The following is a 21,277-nucleotide window of genomic DNA, read 5'->3' on the forward strand; positions in this document are numbered from 1 at the left end:
TTCCTCTTGCAACTATACCCCCAGGGTGAACTCCCAGGGTACAATTTCCTGAGGCCAGTCTCCTTATCTGTATTCCCCTGAGGGTCTGTGAGCATCCTGACTAGGGGCAGGGACTTGTCTTATTCATCTTTATACCCTAAGTGCCTATACATGGCCTGACCCAGAGGAGGTCTCCAATGAATGTTGCTTGAATGAATACAAGTGAATGATTTGACCCAAACTTGTCATCACTCTGCATGATCCAGGCCAGGAATGAAGCAGCAGTTTATTCAAATACTCTAGTAAACATTTTGGAGGGCTGGGAGGAGGAATGGAGGGGCTTCTCAGGAAAGTGTCCAGGGTAGGGCAGAGGCCTGGGCCAGCAGCCCGCTCATAGGGCAGCGGATGCCCGGAACTTCTGGGTCAAACAGAACACGGCAGCCGTGAGGGCCGTGCACTGACGGGCCAAGAGTTTCACACTCAGGTCGTGGTAGCCTCTCTCGCAGGTCAGCTTAGCCGCCTCCACGAACTGATGGTACGTGTACACCACATCCCTCAGATTCCCTGCCGCCTCTCGGTGGCGGCTGGAGCAGCGGCCGCAGTCTGTGAACTGGAAGCACAGGCTGGCCAGCTGGACCAGGTGCTGGAAGGTGTCCCGCACAGCGCCCTGCATCTCTTCGGGAGACTGGTCCATTCGGATCACATGTTGACAGCTCGACAGGAGCTTCTGGGAACCCATGCAGAGGCGGCTCCGGCTTTCTAAAAAGTGCCAGCTGCACTTCTCGGGGGGATGTCTGTTCCCATTCCCCCAGGAAGCTTCTAGAATATCTTGTAATTCCAGTAAGCTCTCTGTGAGTTGCATGAAGCCCTCTGGGCTGCTGGCAGGGACAGCTTTCAGCTGTCTCAGAGCCCTGGAGCAGTACTCTGGCCAGATGTGGCTCCTCCTCGACAGGGGCTCAGCGCTGCAGCTGTGGGCCCTGGCAGGCCTCCAGGGCAAGGCCAGCCGGCTGCCTGCAGAGGGCGGTGAGGTGAGGGGGGCTGTGGGGTGCACTTCCAAGTCCCTGTCTTCTTCCTCTGCATCTGGCTGCAGGCCCCGGAAGCACGTAGCATATGAGAACTGGCAGCTACACTGCTCCATCCCAATCCTGGGGGCCACCGTTTCATTCGCACCCACAAACCCCAAAGATGTGGCCATCCTGAGGCGGGCAGGAACTTTAGGATGGCTTTCTGGGGCAAAACACAGGAAAGACTTCTCAGTGGGAAGGCTGACGCTAGGGATTTTGCTTTTGTTTTCTGACAGGGAACAATGGTTTGAACCTTCTAAGTGGGGCTCCTTTTGGGGACATGCTAGTGCCTTTGGCAGAGAAGGGCCTGGATTAAAAGAGATCTGCTGCACAGGGTCCCTAGGGGTTGTATCTTCCCCTGTCACATGGTTAAGTGGCTTGGTCTTGACCCCCTCCAGAGGGAAGACTGATGGAATGGTCTGGTCCCCAAGCAAGAAGTCAGGGTCTAAATCCAGCTCTTCCAATAGCTTTTGGTCTTGAGCCTGGCAGGCTTGGCTGAGGGTTTCTCTGCTTTGTCCTTTGGGATCCGTGGGGGAATGTGGCAGGATCTGCTCAGTTTCTGTTATAAGAGACTTCAAGGAGAGGGATGCTACTATTCTACCAGCTGGGGCACTGACACCAGTAGTCTGTGGCACAGCATTCGACAGGTCACCCTTGGCGTCACCGGAATCTTGCCCAGACCCATCATGAAATAAGCTGGTGCCATTTTTGTTTGTAACTTCTCCATCATGTCCCAGGGGTAGCTGTTCTGGTTGTTCCTCCTCCATAGGGAAAGAAGCCGTCTTCTCTCCTGAATTTATTGTACATTCACTTCCAGGCGTGACTGGAGGAGACAACGGAGGCTCTGTGCATTTGGGGGCAGTTTCTTGCATAGGATTTGTAAACAGAGAACCCAGTCCTGTTTCCAACCGGACTCCCCCCGGCTCTAGAGTGTCTGCTTGAGAGGCATCACGTGGTCCTGGGCTAATGGGCAGGCAGCCTCTATCTGTGTCTGGGTCAGCACTGGAGAGGGAGGAGGTGCCGTCCCCAAGCTCCAGGGTGAGTTCTTTGGGGGCATTCCCATCCGACTGTTGAAATGAAGACAAGGTTTGGGAAGGCTCTGCCTGAACATTATCTGCACCAGATGAGCCTGGGTTAGAACAGGGAAGGGTATTTGCTGGGGAATTGGCAACAGTGGCAGTCGGGGGGGCATCCCCAGAACTCTCTTTATGGTTGGGGTCAATCCGGAGGCGAATGGCAGAAATAGAAGATACTCGGGAGTCGATGACTGACTTGGTTTCCATGGTCTCGGGCTCCATCTCCATGACCCGGGAGGCTGGGTTTTTGCTCTTGGTCTTCCTCAAGGGGCCCAGCAGTCCCAGAGCCTTTGTCTCTAGGAGTCCAGGCTCACCTTGCATGTCCTGTAGAGAGGACACAGTTGGGGATGGTGCGCTGAGGGCCAGATAGGGCTCCCTGTTGTAGTAGCACACGTCGTCCACACTCTCCAGGGAGGCTGAGGGCACCAGGGGAAATGAGACCTGACAGGTGTAGTCTGTCTGCAGGAAAGACCTTCTTTTCCTCAGTGTCTTGGCATACTTCTTCGCCCCTCCCCTTCTGCAAGGTTCTCTTCCATCTGGCCCAGGATTCAGGCTGTCCTCAGGGGCGTAAGTGCTAGCTTTATTCTTTAAGCTTGTGGCACTGGGTTCTGCAGCAGGAACAGCTCTGGGCCCTAAGAATCAAGAAAGGAAAGAGTACATGAAACAAAGAAAAACAAAGAGACTTAGAGAACTTGGGCTTAGGACTCAGGGTTGCCTGGGTTCAAATCCTGGCTGGGCTGGGTAACCTTAGGCATGCTAAATCTTGACCTCCTCAGTGTACTCATCTAATAAATGGGGATAATAATTGTGGGAAACATTTTTTGATTCTTGGTTGCCCATGACCCATTTTATTGTCTTTTGGTCACAGTAGCAAATGAAATAAAAATCAGTACCAAAATGAAAATGAGATGAATGAAATCTCCCCAGTGGTTACAGTCTGTTGAAACCCTTCATGACAGCTCCCTATCCACAATCAGCCAAGTAGCCAGATTTAGAACCTAGAAAGTCAGCCACAAATTTCCTAGATTCTTGCACTTGAACACATAGATTTAAAATAATAATAATAATAATAAGGGGCACCTGTGTGGCACAGTCGGTTAAGTGTCCAACTCGTAGTTTTGGCTCAAGTTGTGACCTTGAGATCATGAGATTGAGCCCCACATCAGGCTCTCGCCCTCTCTCTCTCTGCAGAATAAGTCAATAAACATTTAAAAAATAAAATAATAATAATAAACAGAGCCCATCCTTTGCAGCCGCAGACTCCTGATAACAATGAGGAATCCTGTCACACAGTCTCTGGGCGTGGTAACTGCCAGCTCTTCATCTTTGCTAGCAATTTTATAAGCTCTCTGACATCTAACACTCTTTCTTTGTGCTTACATCGACCCAAGTCAGTCAGTGCCTGTGGTAACAGGCAGCACTGCACTCCCACACAGGTTCAGCGAAACAGTGCACATCAAGCTCCCAGAACAAGGTCTGTGTCTAACAACAGGTCAGTGACACAAGCTGCCACCACCCCTACTCTCATGGCTACTATGTGTGAGGATTCTGAGGGAGCTTTCTCTTCACAAAGAGTGTCACAGTTCCAGCCACCCGGGTGGCTCAGTCAGTTAGGCGTCTAACTCTTGGTTTCAGCTTGGGCCGTGATCTCAGGGTTGTGGGATCGAGCCCTGTGTTGGGCTCCGCACTCAGCACAGAGTCATCTTGTCCATCTCCTTCTGCTATTCCCCCCACTTACAGGCTCTTTCTCTCTCTCTCAAATAAATAAAATCTTTTTAAAAAAATCACAGCTTCACAGGTGTGAGGGTTTTTGTGAATACCAGGATGGACTTTTCTGAATTGAGAAGCCCTTTGTGAAGAAGTCCAAGGAATCGGCCGGAGGGAATCAGGATCATATCCCAGCCCTTGAGAATCTGAGGGTTCTTAGACTAGTAGTTTCCAATCTGGCTGCACCTCATTAAAAACCTTATCAAGGGGTGCCTGGGTGGCTCAGTGGGTTAAGTCTCTGCCTTCGGCACAGGTCATGATCTCAGGGTCCTGGGATTGAGCCCCACATCAGGCGCTCTGCTCAGTGAGGAGCCTACTTTCCCCCCACCCCTACACCATCTGCTGCTCTGTCTACTTGTGATATCTCTTTCTCTGTCAAATAGATAAATAAAATCTTTAAAAAAAAAAAAACCTTATCAACTCCTAGGCTGCTCCTTGCACCTCCTCAGTCAGAATCTTGGGGGCTACCACCAGAAAGGTGTAGTAGTTAAACCTGGTCCCTTGGGTGATTTTGATGCCCACCCATGTTTTGGAACTGCTACCCTAGGCCACCTACAGCCACTCACCAAGGGTGTTTCTGAGGCTGAAAAAGGGAAAGGCTCCCATGGGGAGTCAGAGGCCAGACCAAAACTCAGGCTCAAAGGTTCCAATTCTGGGCTCTCTCCCCAGCCCCTCACTGACTGCTTGTGAGAAAGGGGAGTGTCCAGTATGGACATTATGTCCAGCTGGATTCCTATAAGGAAAATCTTGACTGATGGTCTCTGTTATGCCCCTATCTTGACCCCTGCACAATGGCCAGCCCAGCAAGGCAAAGCTGAGGGCGTGGATGGCAGTTGGCTGGGTTCTTTGGAGAACAGTGGAAACCTGTTCATCAGTGTCTCCTTCTCTAGGGGTCCGGTCAATTAATGAACTCAGGGTAGATGGCGGAGTGTTCATTCATTCATTGAGCAAAACTGCCAGACACTATGTGTTGGGCACACAGGGCTGAGTGTGAAACATACAGTTTCTGTACTCTAAGGAATTGTTTTTTTAGCAAGGAAGAGAAACATCAACATAAAAATCACACAAATAAATAGACAATTATAGACAGTGCTAAGGACTAGGCAGGAAGTGCCCAGGAGGCTATGAAAACATAGTCCTAGTCTTGGCAGTCTCAGTCATCTTTCAGAGGAAGTGAATTTCCAGGTGGGGCCTGATAGAGGACTGGGCATTAGCAGTCAAAGATCTGGGTGAGGTGGAAAGGGCAGCATGGCAAAGGCCAGAAGTAGGAAAGAGCATGGCACTCTTCAAAAACAGCAAGGAGGTCTGTGTAGTAGGTATGCTGAAAGAGGGCTCGGGAGGAAGGAGAGAGAGAGAGAAAGAGGCCATGTCACAGAGGACCTCGAGGGGCCTCATGGGAGCTTCTCAGGATGGCCTCTCTCCCACCAACAACAGGAAACCTCTGGAGGGGAGGGAACAACAGGAAAGGACTTCTCCAGCCCCTGCTGGGTCATCATCAATGTCTGTGTGTTATTTTCCAATTTTTTTCCTTCAGCATGGAGAGAGAGAGAGAGAGAGAGAGAGAGATAGTCCTTCAAGGATCTCAAGTCAACTCGGGAAGTCACTCTATGTGGAAAGACACCCCACACTCTTTGTGGAGGAAAGGATAAGGAACCAGAAAGAAACAGGACCAACAGATCCCCTGCCTTTTCTTATGTCTGAGTCTCTTCAGGGGCCTCCAGTGGCCTATCGGGTTCTTCTTGCTTCAAAGCCTCATTTAATGTAGCATCATTCTCAATGACGAAGCCACTTCCCTCTGCTGAGCGCTCTGTCAGACCTTTTTCTGTGTAAATTCTGTCCATCTCACAAGGCCCAGTCCATTTGCCACCTCTTCTGGGAAGCCCTCCTTGATTCCCATTGCTGATTACTGCCTCCCATCTCTGCTCGCCTACACTTCTCTGAACCTCCCTTGTAGCACTGACTTGAAGTTATGACACTTATAATTTCCCCCCTGCCCCCAAACAGCCTTGGGCCTTCTCAAACAAGGACAAGGACCCTGCTTTACTTGTGTTTTCCCTTCCAGCTGGGTCCCCACTCCCGCTGGATGTTCAGGAGCTGCCTGCCCCAGTCTGGAGACCTGCTCGGGAGGGCTCACCTGCGAGGGCATCTGGGGGTGTGAGCTTGTCAGCGGCGTCATAGTATTCCTCATCCGAGCTGCCATCCTCTAAGGCCAGCGGCAGGTGTGGGGCCAGGGCTTCCAGAGCCGAGCAGGGCTGGGCCTCAGTCCAGCCCTGCTGAGCCCAGGCTGGCAGACCCCCACCCTGGCGGGAAGCTGTGCTCTCTGAGCTGTCGCTGAGGTGGCTGGCCAGGGAGACACTGGAGCACAGGCTGTAGTAGTCGGGCCGGCTGCCCTCATAGAGCCTGGGGTCCAGCCTGGCTGCACTCAGTTCTGGTCCCCAGCTGAAAGTGTCAGGAGCGGGACTCTCAGGAAACTCTGTCTTTGGGCACAGAGGACTGGCTCTCTGGGCCAAGTCCAGGAGACAGAGGAAGCCCCTGGTTTCAATCCTGCTTCTCTCGTCTTGGCTGTTGGAACTAGGAGTCTCTGGGAAGCCCGGTGCGCTAGAGCGGAAGAAGCCAGACCTGCTGGAAGAGCAAGCGTCCAGGTCATCCTCCTCCAGGGCCTCCATGGACTCACTGGAACCACTGGTCCTGCAGCCTCGGCTCTCCGTGTTGGCCGAGTCGGATGCCTCGGACTCGGCGCTGTCTGTCATGCTGGCCCCAGAGATGCTCGGGCCCCTCCTGGCCACCTCAGGCGTGGGACTGTCCCCAGGAGGCAGCTCCTCTTTGACACGTGGTCTGCCGGGGTCCAGCTTCGGCAGGTGTCCATCGCAGAGGGGCTCGGGCACGCAGTCCACTTCAGAGGACTCCTCAGAGTCGCTGCATGCCCTGGACTCATAGCCTGGAACACAAGGGACCCCGGGGGTTATGCGACAGCGTTCAGGGACTGGCAGAAGGGTATGTCCTCCCGCGTCTCATTCTGCCTGCCCTCCCATTTGCCAGGGTGGCCAGCCCCGATCACGCTGTACTGGTTGACTCAGGGCCCACGGGATTCCCAGAGTCCACGTTCTCCCCACACATGGAGCTGAGCTGCATATTGGAGACTGGACTGCCTCCAAGGACAGCTGTGTGTTCATGGAAACCTGGAGGTTATGTGGCTGGATTTCACTCTGCTAGGGACAGTGTCACCCAGGTCTGCTAGGTCCCTCCCCAGCTCTGTCCTGTTCCCAGATGCGGAATCATATTTTTTTAAAAAATCGAACATATCCTCAGCCCTAACCCTGACGTACTAAGTCAACTATCTAGGGAATGTGGGCTGAGAATCTGTATTCTTAGCAACTTTATGTGGGATTCTGAGGCCACTAGGTTGGCACCATTTTGAAGCCTGGCCTTGGGGACCCACTGGTGCTACAGGGCTTTTAGGATAGTCAAAACTCATCTAGCTGCTGGTCCTCAGAAAGGATTCATGGCAGGAAAGTTGAAGGCACTGAACCAGGTCTCCAGTTTCCCTTCTGCCATAGCCTGCAGTGTGATATTTCTAAAAACATCTCTCTGATCACATCATACTTTACTTAAACCCTGTGATGGCTTCCCCTGCCTATAGGGAAGAGCCTAAACTCTCCAAGGCCTCTCATAGTGTGGCCCCAACCTTCTTGGTTATCCCCTCACAGTGTAATCCCTAACTCCTTCTAAGCAGCCTAGTCACCCCCTCATGGTACAGCCCCAGCCCTCCTCAGCAGCCTGGTCACCCCTGTAGGCTTCACATATTCTACCCACCAGAGAGAGCTTCTCATAGATCATGACCTTGCCCTTGGTGTCATGCCCCCATGTTGTCTCCTCTGCTTCAAATGATCTCTCTCCTTTGCCAGTTAACTCCATCAGTCTTTCAAGATCTACTTCAAACATCCCGCCCCTAGAGTGCCTTCCCTCCCACTGCCACCTGCCCCAGCAGGAGGAGTCCCTCCCACCACCAGACCTTCCCAACTGTTCCCACTCTGCATTGTTTGATTAGACTCTAAGATACCATCCCCTGTTCACAAACCATGTTAAAACCAAAACAAATACCCCGAACTCATCACTTCCTCATTATTTTGTTTTATCTTACTATCATCTAATCTCTTAAGATTTTTTATGCCTATTTGATCCAAATGGAGGAAATGCTCAATAATGTTGTACGACTGGGCATCTCTTCCCATCTCCACATTCAGTGACATCACGTTGGTAGCCTGAAATTAGCCGTAGTGGGAGTGTTTCAACATTTATCAGCAAAGCAGTGGGAAAATGCTGCACCAACACTGCTGAAGCAAAGCCTGCAAGAAACTGGGAGCTGGCCTGCGAGACTGTTCATTTCATCTGGCCTCCACTACTTCATTCCTTATATATGATTTCGATTTCCTTCTATCTCCGATACCCCCTTCTTCTAAACATGCAAAGGTGAGAATTTCTATTATAATTCAAGAGAATGCAACAGAGCATCTAGATGTGGAATAAAAAGCTAGGTCATCTGTACTTTCTGAATAAATGAATAATATCTTTTTGTTTGTTTGTTTTTAGGAGATACCACAGGGAATCAGAGACATTCAACAGCATTTTGTGGCTTTAGGGGACCCTCAGCTACAAAGAAAGCCTCTCTATTTAGGATTTTAGAAAGATCAACTGTTTACCAGGAAATAAATGGGAAAAAAAGCTTTCATCCACTTGGGTGGAAGTCTCAGCTCAACTCAGTTCACTCCCTCCCTTTCGGCTGTGAAAAGGGCCTGTCCTTACAAGCAAAACTCAGCACCTCACCTTCTTCAGCAGATACTCGGTGCACCTGTTGCTTGTTTCCCGGCCAGAGGAAAATGGGGGTGTCTGGGTCGACAAACAGCCTGTAGTACCCAGCAATGAGGCAGGCCAGGTCTTTTGCACTGTTGGATTCCAGTAGCAATGTCAGAACCTTTGAAGGTAATGAGAGCTTTTATGTAAAGGGCAAAGGGACTTGGACTTAAAGTCCAAAGACTGACAACAAGGCCACATGGGAGTCCAAGTCAGTCCAGCCATGGCCCACAGGCAGGCCTCCTGGGATCTCCTATTCTCACTGGCAAGGCTCGAAATAAGCATACATGCACACGTGCACATATACACACCACCACACGTGCACGTACTCACACACTCACAGACACACAGTGGATTCCTCCCTTTGAATCTCTACAATGTCTCCTGCCTCTTCGCCCGCGAGTCCAGCCTCCCCGTCCCAACCGCCCACCCCACCATGTTCATTCATGCAGTCAAGTCCCTTCAAGACCTGACCTGGAAAAAGAAAGGGAAAGCAAATGGAGAAGGAAGAAGAGGGTGATTAAAAAAATAATAACACAATAACAAAGCCTTGAGCGCGTCAGAATTAAAGCAAAGGAGGGACAATGTAGGACCTGTCATTTGCCCATTTTCACTGCTGCCACTCAAAACTCTGGGACGGCCATGCTGATCCCATGCATGTGATAAAATCATCTGCTGTGCCCATCTAAGTTTCTAAGCCCATCAGGAAAGTATATGTTCCAAGCTCAGTTTACACCAAAACCAAACCAAACCAAACCAAAAACCAAAAAAAACCTTAAAGGACCTTCCCAGGAAAATGCGCCCTGTTCATTACTTTCCTTTTGATGATAGAGGACGGATGATTCATCCTCTTCAGCAAATGCTGGATATTAGATTTTGTTAATATCCATATTCTCATAAACAACCCTAGGATAATTGAGCCCCAAATTCCAGAAGTTGGATTCAAAATCTCTTCCCCATGCATTACCTTGACATCCTGAAGATAGACTTTGACCATGCTCACTTTCTCGGACTCTTCCGTCAGCTCTACACGGCTGATGTTTGCAAACTCTGCCAACGTGGACATGATGTTGAGTTTGCTACTGATAATTTGGCTAATCCCGTATTTGGCTCCAACTAGAAGGGCAATGTACGATTCTCTGTCCTGTAACTGTGTCCAGGTGGAAGAGGAATTAGTTTGCATTCGCGAGTGAGTGAAAATACATTGCACATGCAAGACAGGATACCTCTCTCTGCAAAACTCCATGATTCTGATTTTGGATCCTCCCTCACCACCTCTTCCCTAGACTACCAAACTAAGCAACGGCCCAATCTGGGCCCCATCTAGAGCTAAATTAAGTTTAAGTGTATCTCCTACGAGATGCTTCACAGCAGAAAGCCCAACCACGGGACTGTTACCTGTTTCATAAACATAACCTGTGCTTTCACACCTATGTGCCCACGTTCATGCTGTGCCCTACTGAAATCCTGACTCCTCTTTATAAGCTTCTATCAAGGGCCTGGGTGGTTCATTCGTCTCCCTTCAGCTCGGATCATGATCCCAGGGTCCTTGGATCACGTCCCACTTGGGGTTCCCTGCTTGGTGGGGAGTCTGCTTCTCTCTCTCCCCCGCTCCTTCTTGCTCTCTCTCAGTTAAATATATAAGAAATATTAAAAAACAAAAACTACTCCATCGGGGCGCCTGGGTGGCTCAGTGGGTTAAGCCGCTGCCTTCGGCTCAGGTCATGATCTCAGAGTCCTGGGATCGAGCCCCGCATCGGGCTTTCTGCTCAACAGGGAGCCTGCTTCCTCCTCTCTCTCTGCCTGCCTCTCTGCCTGCTTGTGATCTCCGTCTGTCAAATAAATAAATAAAATCTTTAAAAAAAAAAAAAACTACTCCATCAAATGGATGCTACTCCATCAAAATCTACTGCCTCTGAAACACATCCACTTGATCTGTCTCCTCAAGCCAGAAGAGCCCCTTTCCTCTGTGTTGTTCCCACACCACAGCCTCTGTACTGGTCTGACAGCACTGAGCTGCCACTTCTCACTCTAATTATTCGTATCTGAATGTCATGTTCATGTTAAGTTCCCTGACAACAGAGTCGGTATTTATCTATGGAAGTTTTTCTTGTACCTTCAAGCCTTGCTTTCTGTGATCTAGTCTCTTATCCCCCTTTTCATCACCTACTTGTACAAAGACTCAACTATTTTTCCCCTCCCCTATCTAATGCTCTTCCTTTCTCTCCAAACATTGATTCTCTTTTTCTGTCTACAGTGGTAGGTCAGCAATCAGATTAAACTGACCCACCACTGTAAATGACAGAGAAGCATACCAAATACACCCTGAAAAAAAGTTTTGTTAATATATTAAAAAACCCTTCAATGGGCAACTGCTCTGGTTTTGTGCTGGAGGGTTATGGGGCAGTCTGGATCATGCCTTGGGGGAGAGTCCCGGTAAGCCACAGCCCGCCAGTCACTGACTACTGGAAAGCACAGAACTCTAGACCTTGCTTTTGGGGCTCCAAAAAGCAAGCCGGGGGAGGCAGGAGCACCGAGGGGAGGACTCTTTTTCTTCTCTTTTCCCTTCTCAGACCTACCCTCCATTCTTCCCTTCTGAACAATCAGGACCCCAGCCCGCCAGTCCATCCAACATTCTCGTCTTTCTTTCACAATTTCCCATTCTTCCTCTCCACCTTCACATACCCAAAGCTCCAGAGTAAGCTGCATACGTTTCCCTTCCCTCAGAATGCCTTTCCACCAGACTGAAATCTGGCCAAAGCCAACATTCCTGCTTTTCCCTAATCCTTTCTCCCCACCATACTCAACCCAAAGCTGGCAGGGTTGTCCTTTGTCTTCAAACTCCACAGCACCTGTCCTGTGCCTTTCTCATGGCCTTGCTTGGCCTGGGTACTTTGTTTCATTGTTTGAGGGTGGAAATCATGTCCTATTGAGTTCTGCCTCCCCCAGCATCTGTCACAGGGCTGGCACCAAGCACGATAAACACTCCCTGATGGCATAGTATTTCGCTTCCCAAACTCTAGTACATAACACAGTGCTTAGGAGTTTTAGGCTAAAAGATACACTGATCGAGGACCTCTACGGTCTCTCATGGGAGTAGGGGGTCCACATTTCTAGAATACGTACCATTAGAGTAGCATTAAAGATTTTTCCACCATATGTCTTGAGTTCCCCAAGGATCTGTAGATAATTTAAACGTAGCTGGGCAGCAGAAATAAGTTGCTTAAATAGGGGAAAAAGACTTAAGTTAGAGTTATTCGCTTGCCTAAAATCCACACAAACTGAAAATGCATTCCCTGAGGTTTCACAACAGACAGCTGGGGGTGGGGGTAGGGTTGGTGTCAACAGAGGCCACGATATTACCTTCTGTCGGGGTTCCAGCAAATTCTGGTTCCTCTTCATGTGGAAGCTAATGGCTTTCTTGATGTCCTTGCCTTTCATGTTTCGGAGTAGAGTTGGAGATATAAAGTTCTCTATTCCCCAGTCCTTCCTGCCATGAGATATTGGAAACACCATTTTTACAGTATACTTGGCTCTAAGGAAAAGCATAATTACATTTGATTCAGGAACTGAATGTTCCCAGAATACTGCAATCATGAGCTTTCTCAACAGAAGATAGAGACTATGAATATACATATGTGTATAAATATACATAAAATTTATAAATGTCATATATTTGTATTTATATATATTTAATACACATACTCTCTCTCCACAAAAACCACAGCTATTCAGGAATTAAACCCCACCTATCTTTCTGGGAGCTGATTACTTTTGGTGTGGTACGATAGTTTTTTTTTTTTTTTTAAGATTTTATTTATTTATTTAAGAGAGAGAAAGAAAGCAAGAGCAAGTGAGTGAGCACAACAGGAGGGGCAGAGGGTGAGGGAGAAACAGGCTCCCTGGCTGAGCAAGGAGCCTGATGCGGGACTCGATCCCAGGACCCCAGGATCATGAGCTGAGCTGAAAGCAGACGCTTATCCAACTAAGCCACCCAAGTGCCCCAATGTGGTAAGATATTCTGTTAGTCAGAACAGATCTTAGTCTTTTTTTTCCTACAATATATGTGAGAAATAATGATCACATATGTTTCATGCACTCTCACGGGGCAACACAAAGCACCTGTGAATCCCTGAGGTCATGCTTTAGAATGGCACCAGGCTAACAGCCTCAAAATTCCCAACAAACTGGTTAAAAGTATAGATTCTCAGGTCCCACTCCCTACAGATATGATCCAGTATTTCAGGAACAGGGCCAAGGATCCGTTTCATTTTTAAAATACGATTCCCCATTGATTTTGATGTCCAGACAGGACAGAGCTGAGACTGGGTGAGTGGGCTAACAAACCTGTGTGATGATGCCCAGAGCAAAATGAACATTTAGGCTAAGACTCAGGAGGTGTTGGAATCCCAGGACTTGAAACTGCCCTAATAGGAATATAACGCAACACAAGAGGCTCAAACAAAATTAATTTCCAAAGCATTTCTGCCCTCAGAAGAGCTTTACACTGACACTGTCGACTGATTTCCCAAGACATTCTCTCAGGAAGTGGGAATTTACAAAGGGATCCTGTGTCATTCCATCTGCCGTTGCCTTCTGCCCCAGAGGGAGCAGCCAGATTCTGACACCGAGGGGGAAGCTGGGTTGGGTCGGAGACAGTGGGGTGGGAAATGGATGAAAAGGCAATGGACAGATGGGTAGGTAGGTGAGTATCAGCTTTCTGTGGAATCTGGCCATCCTGGCCGGGGGCCAGCCAAGTTATAAATGCAACACAGCTGCTGTTGATGGGACCTAGAAGTCCCCTGCCACTCACTCTATGTACTTCAAAGAGATCTTCTGTGGCTGAGCGCATGCGTAGATCCGCTCCTGGATGTGCAGGGCTGCGAGGCGGAGTGCAGAGCTACATTTCATTTCTACAGCAAAGCGCTCCTGGAGCACATCGCTGCAGCTCTAGAAGAGATGACATCAGAGGAATTAGGATACAACAACAGATGGTTTGTGTTCCTAGTTCTTTCCAGGGAAAGGCTTTGAGACCTGGCTGTGTGACCTTGGCTAACTTACTAAGACTCTGAACATCAGTGTCTTCCCATTGCTAAACGAGGATACTCAAATCGACCTTCTGCAGTCTCTGTGAGTTTTAAATTAGGTAACATATGAAGGCAGGCACCAGGACACAGCAGTATAAGTATACAACTATACAACTATAATGCAGTGATGCTATTTGCTGCCCCCGTATCTGTAAGTTTTGGGCAAGGTAATTCACCTAGTGTAAGTTGCCTCATCTGTAAAACGGTAATGCCTCCCAAATGATTCTTCTTCATCAGGATGAAAACGACATGATAAATCTCACGTGAGCAGGCAAAGTAGGGGGAACACCAAGCTGGGGGTCAAGGAACCAATTTTTGGCTCCGCCACCAAATGCATGACCCAGGCAGATCATGTGACCTTCCCAAGACTCAGTTTCACCATTCCTAAAATAAGACTTTGAAGCACTAAGTCCCCTTGTAGCCATAAAAACCATAATTCTAAATAGTAGTAGAAAATGTATCCTCCACAGTGAGGACTGAGCCTAAATTTCATTAATACAGAGCAAGTCTCCTAACATAGCAACTCAGTGAGGGAAAGAGAAATTTGTGAGGGATGATCAGGCCTCTTCTCCTTCAGATAATCCCTACCAGGGAATTGCTTCACTGCCTTAAGCTCATGTTCAAAATAACCCAGTGTGCCAGCTTTGAGAACAACGAATGTTATTTTAGGAAGGGCTGGTCCAGTCACCTGCAGATAGAGGTATTCAAAGGCCACAGGGTCTTCCTTCAAGAGGTCCAGGGGGTCCTTGGGAACAAAACACACCCTGAAGAGGCAGCGGTAGTCATGTGACTCCTCCCTTTCCACCACCTGCAAGGTAAGGGCCATACAGTTAATCTTCTAACCGCCTTTGTTCTCACAGCTACTCCACAAAGCAACTTAAAAAAAAAAAAAATGAAAGTCCCCAGAGATTTCAATCTCAGTGCCTCCAAAGACAGCTGCAGAATTTTGCCGCTGACTTTCCCATGGGTATAAAATGTAAAAGGCTCAAAAGGGTAAAGTTTCCCACTGACCCCATCAAACTGCTCCCCTTTCCAAAAGAAATCTGCTTGCAGTTTCTTAGCTGCCCTTTCAGTCTCTGTGTTTATAGGCTTCTACATGCACGTACCGTTTTCTTTTCCACAAATAATAGTCTAGTATACATTGGTATTATATTATGCACCACACCTTTTTTTTTTTCCTCTACTTCAACTGTCTTGGGGATTTCATTTGACTTTCTTTTTTAATGCTAATGGAATAGAAGGGTTAAAAAGCTGGTACAAGAAATCACTCAATGTTTGAAAGACTGAGTGCTACAGACAGACTGTGCCCTGTCTGTCTGCTAGGGTCCTGCTCAGGGGGTGAGTCTCCAAAAATGACTCAGACCCAGCAACAGATGGTTCCCTGACTTCTCAAAGACCATCAGAGCTGGAAGAGAAAGATGGGGAGCCACTGGCTTCGTTACCTCAGTAAGCCGCCTTCTCTTTCTAAGTCACTGTCTCCACATCTGCAAAATGCGATCCCCTATATCTCAGATGAAAATCAGTCCTGATTCTCGCCCTGACATCCCCAGGCTGAGTGAGGGAACGAGAAAGTGCGTCAACCCTGTGCATGTGCTGAGCCCTATCCCCGAGGGTTCTGGCCCAGCCCAGATCTCTGCACGAGGAACAGGTGTACCTGCTGGATGAGTTCCTCCTCGTGTAGCAGGTGCAGCCGTGAGATGTTGTACTGCTCCTCCAGGGCCAGGGCAAAGTACTCCATGCTGCGGATGGAGAGCTTCTCCTTCACGGTGAGGATGATGTCCTGCCAGGCACAGAGAGGCACAAGGGTCACCTGAGGGCCACGCTGGCCCTCAAGCTCAGGCACAGAACAGGGGAGGACCTCCTTGACCTGCTCTCTGCTCCTCAGTGCCGCCAGGGAGAAAAAAGCCTGTGCTGACGGGTCCACTGCCAACGCAGGCAGCCGAAACTTCATAGGCAACATGTGGGACTTCTCATCGCCCCTTGTGGCCCTCCACCCATGGCTCTCCTCTCCTCGGGGCTCCAGCACCACCAGAAAAGCCATCCTGTTTTGTGTTATTAAAAGGGTGAAGCAACCCCCTGGGGGCTTATGCCTCTCTTCAGGGTCCATGGAAGAGACCATGAATCTTGCCTGTCTTGTGCTCTAGAGCCCGGCATTTGATGGCGTTCAGGAAATTTTCACTCAAATAAATAATCATCACAGACTCACCAGAGATGTCCTGCCAGAAGCACAGCTTTTGTAAATGGCAAACTTTCAGGTGTGACCTGCTTCTCAAAACCCTCTCTTTCCACTTGTTCTATTATCCTCCATAACTCACCAGTGACTATGTCCTGAAGAATCTCTCTGCTTCCGTAACTCAACATTATTGAATGCCTGCTTTGCACTGGCCTTGATGGAGACCCATCTCCTGACTCTGTCCCACTCGCCATGCTCCCATGTCTACTGTAGCGTGAGCTCACCCAATTCTCCACTTTGCAGGGTGGTATCCTAATGACCACTGCCACCCATCTGACTTCCACCTTGCATCTAGGGCAGAGGTTAGAACACCACAGCCCACAGGTCAGATCCAGCCCACTGCTTGCTTCTATAATTAAAGTCATATGGGAACACAGCATGTCCATTTGCTACAGTGGCAGAGTTGAGTAATTGTGACAGAGACCCTGAAATATTTACTATCAAACCCTTTACAGAAAAAGAATGCTGACTCCTGATCTACAGGAACTTGCTAAGCCTAGGACTGCTTATGTACTAATTGCGCTCCCTTGCTCAAGAATAGGGGACCCCCATGGTCTGCTAACCCAAATCCAAACTCCTCAGCTTAATACCCAAAGCTCTCTGATACCAGGTGCCAATTAACTTCTCCCATTTGATCTGCTCCTGCCTCTTCCAATGCACTGTGCTCACAAGCCCTCTACTCTTTTTTCCCCTTTTTAAAATTACTTTTTAAAAAAAAAGATTTTATTCATTCACTTGAGAGAGAATCAGTGAGAGAGAGCATGAGAGAGGAGAAGGTCAGAGAGAGAAGCAGACTCCCCAAGGAGTTGGGAGCCCGATGCAGGACTCGATCCCGGAAGTCCGGGATCACAACCTGAGCCCAAGGCAGTCGCTCAAACAACTGAGCCACCCAGGCACCCTTCCCTTTTTTAAAGTTTAAATTCAATTAATTAATGTATAATGTATTATTAGTTTCAGAGGTACAGGTCTGTGACTCATCAGTCTTATATAATACCCAGTGCTCATTATATCACATGCCCTCCTTGATGTCCATCACCCAGTGACCCCATCCCTTCACCCCCCATTCCCTCCAGCAACCTTCAGTCTGTCTTCTATGATTAAGGGTCTCTTATGGTTTGTCTCTCTCTCTGATTTCGTCTTAATTTTTTTCTTTTATTGCTCTATGATCCTCTGTTTTGTTTCTTGAATTCCACATAAAAGTGAGATTATATGATAACTGTCTTTCTCTGATTGACTTATTTCACTTGGCATAAAACCCTCTAGGTCCATCCACATCAATGTAAATGTTAAGTATTCACCCTTTTGATGGCTGAGTAGTATTCCACTGGGCGTGCACTTGTATATTATAAATATATATAAACATATATACATATAACATGTTATATGTTTATAAGATATATACATATATATAATATATAAAGAATATATATATATATATTTTATCCATTCATCTGTCAATGGACATCTGGGCTCTTTCTATAGTTTGGCTATTGTGGACATTGCTGCTCTAAACACTGGGGTACACGTACCCCTCAGATCACCACCTTTCTATCTTTGGGGTAAATAACCAGTAGTGCAATTGCTGGGTTATAGGGTAGCTCTATTTTCAACTTTTTGAGAACCTCCATGCTGTTTTCCAGAGAGGACAAGCCCTCTACTCCTGTCAAATGTTCCCGTCTTTGGGTCTCTGTTGGTGCCATTCCTCATGCCTGGAGTGCTGTATTCACACACCATGCTATGCCTATTCCTGTCAACAGTCTGTCCATCTTTCCAAGATGGCCTACCTGAAGGCTTCTCCTTAGTCTCCAACTGGCAGGTCTCTCTGCCCTGAGGCCTCAGCACACCAATTTCATGTCCCACATTCATGACTCTGAGCACACTGCACATATCTCAGTGCACTATGAGCTATCCCCAGGTCCCCTGCCTTCCCCCCATCCCAGCCCGAGTCTCTGGGCTCCCTTTGGGAATGACCCTGGATAATATATTGCTGTGTCCCTGACAGCTTTGCAACTGTCAGCTTTGCAGCTGAACAGAACTGTTCGTTGGTGGAATGGCATATTATTTTTCTTGACTTAGACAAAGGGGGTTTTCTCTGTAAGAACTTTGCTCCCCATGGAGGGGAGACAGGGAAGAGAAGTTGATCATGAACAGGCAGTGATTTTTCCTTTTTTTGACTCACAGGATTTGTTTATATCCTCCCTCACCCCTCTCTGTCTTAAGGAACTAAAAGATTTATAAAAATTTGGTTACTACAGATAAGTACAATTAACCAGTATTATACCAGCTAAAACCTTGCTCATTTCCCCAACTCTATCACCTGGGATCTAATTCCCCTGTGTGTGTGCTTTTATTGTAAACCCTCTCAAAGTCTTCTTGGCCACCAAAGTGGGACTCACTTTCGATAAGTCATGCCTTCCATTCCAACGCACTTGGATCAAAGATGGCAGAGGTAGAAACCTTGTCTAATTCATTTGCAAAATTTTGGTGCAGAATGGTAGTTTGGCAAGCTCCAGTGCAGGGTTCAGAAACAGACTAAGTTTGAAGCCAGTTATGAGCTAGCTGACCTTGACAATGTGAAGGGTCTCTTGGGCCTGTGTTCTCATCTACAGAATGGTAGCTAACACTGGTCTCTTCAAAAGGTTACTGGGGGCATTAGATTAGATAGTCCACGAGGAAGTGCCCAGGAGGCCTGGGCACTTGGACACCTGGACAGCAGGCCTGTAGTAAACACTTAGTAAATCCATTCCTCCCTCCTCTTTCTTCTCTGAACAAAGGCTTCCAGAGTTCACAGAGGCTTTCTCTGGCTTCTCCTAAGTCACAGTGAGCCAAGAACGGGATGGGGTATTTGGAGCAGCTCTGGGAATCGCCAAAGGAAAGTGACAGAGAGTGACACTGGCTGTGTGCATTTATGTGTGCATATGGGATACGTGTGTGAGTGTGTGTGAGAATGTGTGTCTCAGCTACTTTCCATTACTTACAGCTGCACTGGCCTAGCTGAACCCCCTTTATCTGCCTCTTCACCGGAACCTCGCTCTAACACCTTCTAACTTGTTCAGAAGTTGTGCAACTCCTGACTCTCTGTGAATAAAATCCAAACTCTGTATTCTGTCACTCAGCACCCTTGCCAGCAAACCTGCACCATCTCCTGCTCCTCCTATGAGAAAATGGCCTGGGCTCCAGTCCTCCTAGACAGATTACTATTTCGCAGCCCTTATTTCATCCTGCCTTGGACTCTCAGGAGCTCCTTGAGTGTCCAACCTCCCTCAACTAGACGGCAAGCTTCTGGAAGACAAGACCACATTTCACCTAGTCTGTACCCTCAGCCCGGACCATCTCCTCACATGTAGGAGCCTGTTACACATAAGCTGAAGAGTCTTCAACCCAGAACGGAATATGCAGGTGCTCGGGCCTGCTCGGACGTGTTGCTTGAGTGTTTAGCTGTACTAGTCTTTTCAGTAGTAGGTGGAGTCACATACAAGAGGCAATGAGCCCAGTGGTTAAGGCAGAATGAAGGCTTACAAGTTGTCATAGGCCTTGCCTACTTCATCTTTCTGAGCCCTGATTTCCGCCCCGGGAAGACGGCGATAAAAACACATCTTGCTGGGGAGTTGTATGACTCATGAGATAACACAGTGCTTGGCTTATTACAGGTACTCAGACCTTAATGGTTGTAGGAACCCCAAGGCAGCTGCAGGGCAAGGTGCCTGGGGGTCTTGGGAGCCAAATTCGCCCCAGAAAAGAGACTCCAGTTCACTCTTAATACCTTCACCGTTGTGTTCGCTTCAAACTTGAAAGCTTTGGTCTGTCCATTCTCCAAGTACAGCTTGAGCACGTTGGGCATGCACAGCAGAGAACTACCCTGGAAAACACAAGAGGAGGGTTGAAACTGGCCCTTCCTTTCCTGGGGTGTGCCAAGTCCTCTGCTCCTCTGGCCCCGTCCAAGGTGGGGAGCAGGATCCTCCCTAACCTCCTCACCATGTCGTGGCTTCATTCTTGCCATCTGGAGACTTTTCCAATGGACCCAGTTGATACCACACAGAGGCAGGAATGCTACATTCCAGGGATATCCAAGTGTCAGAAAAGAGATGTGAGCCCCGTCACAAGCATGCTGATGGCACCGCATGAGCCCTTATGAGGTCTCACAACCATAGGCAGCCACTTCAATTCCTCTGGTGTCTACCCTCATGGGATATAATTTAGTAAGTCAGATGACAAGCACACATGCTCTCCCCAGAGCACCTTTCCTAGTGGGGCTGGGCAGGGGGCTGAGCGGGGTGGGAAGCTCCTTCACAGCCATCCCCATTTTCCTGCTGTACCCCTGTAGTGAAGCATCACCAAAGAGCAGGGGACCACTCCCACCTTCATGTGTCCCCACCATCACCCCAGACTTGTGGATTCTCCTAAGGGATTCTGCCACTCTTTGGGGGGTTTTTTGGAAAGTGGGCACAGGACTGATCTGTGATAGGTAACCCCAGGCCAGCCAGAATTCCTGGGCAAGGCAAGAGAATGCTCCCTTTGGGATTAGAGAATCCCCCCAAGGCTGGGCCTCATAAAAGTGACCCCTTCGTATTTAGCTGCAAATCAAGAGGGCCCTGGGGTTGGTGTCCTCCAGAATCAGTGAGAAAGCCATTCTAGAGTCCCAAGATTTGAGCTAAAACTAACTCCAGCTTTAATCTCTGCAAAGACTTTGGGTATAAAGCCCACCTGGGTAGAGAAGCCTATCAGATTTTTGTAAAAAATATGACAATCCGCCTCGGATGAGAATTTTGTATCTTCTAACTGCAAGGTGACTCGTATCCTTTTGGTAAGATTCAGACTCATCACTCTATAACTTAAGAAAAAACACAGTAGTTTTTTGGCAGAAAGGGGGGTATGTTCGGATTGCAGTGTGGCTTCGCCATCCGGGATGGGGGACCGCAAACTGCTTGCTCTCTGCTCTCCTCTCGCTTATCCACTTTCCAGTGTTTAGAATGACCTTCATCTTTGGATTTCCCAAGGGCAAAACTTCTTCCACGGGACTTCACGATTTGGGGCTTCCAAAAAAAATACAACCACAGCAGCATCACATAACTACCACTATTTACTTTTCTCTAAGGCTTCTTCCAATTTTTATCTGTACCCGTAAATCGTTTTTAGAGAGTGGCCATAATAGAGCACACATGATTTCTATCTTCATTTTTTACTCGATACGTATTTCTTCCACTTTTTCCTGGGGGTTTC

General features: G+C 48.3%; 1 protein-coding gene across 1 annotated transcript in view; it reads right to left on the reverse strand.

Annotated features, from left to right (window-relative positions):
• Positions 1–159: 159 nt before the first annotated feature.
• FRMPD1 (FERM and PDZ domain containing 1) overlaps positions 160–21,277 on the reverse strand; it is a 91,425-nt gene continuing 70,307 nt past the window's right edge. Inside the window, exons 7-16 of the mRNA XM_059142954.1 lie at positions 19,821–19,916; positions 15,479–15,604; positions 14,513–14,632; positions 13,551–13,687; positions 12,101–12,227; positions 11,864–11,959; positions 9,705–9,887; positions 8,711–8,858; positions 6,021–6,824; positions 160–2,751 (exon numbers count right to left, since the gene is read on the reverse strand). Of these exons, the coding sequence (XP_058998937.1) occupies positions 371–2,751; positions 6,021–6,824; positions 8,711–8,858; positions 9,705–9,887; positions 11,864–11,959; positions 12,101–12,227; positions 13,551–13,687; positions 14,513–14,632; positions 15,479–15,604; positions 19,821–19,916 (4,218 nt within the window). The 3' untranslated portion in view covers positions 160–370. The remainder of the gene's footprint in view (positions 2,752–6,020; positions 6,825–8,710; positions 8,859–9,704; positions 9,888–11,863; positions 11,960–12,100; positions 12,228–13,550; positions 13,688–14,512; positions 14,633–15,478; positions 15,605–19,820; positions 19,917–21,277) is intronic.

Source organism: Mustela lutreola, chromosome 12 (genome assembly GCF_030435805.1).
Source record: "Mustela lutreola isolate mMusLut2 chromosome 12, mMusLut2.pri, whole genome shotgun sequence".
NCBI classification, from domain to species: Eukaryota; Metazoa; Chordata; class Mammalia; order Carnivora; family Mustelidae; genus Mustela; species Mustela lutreola.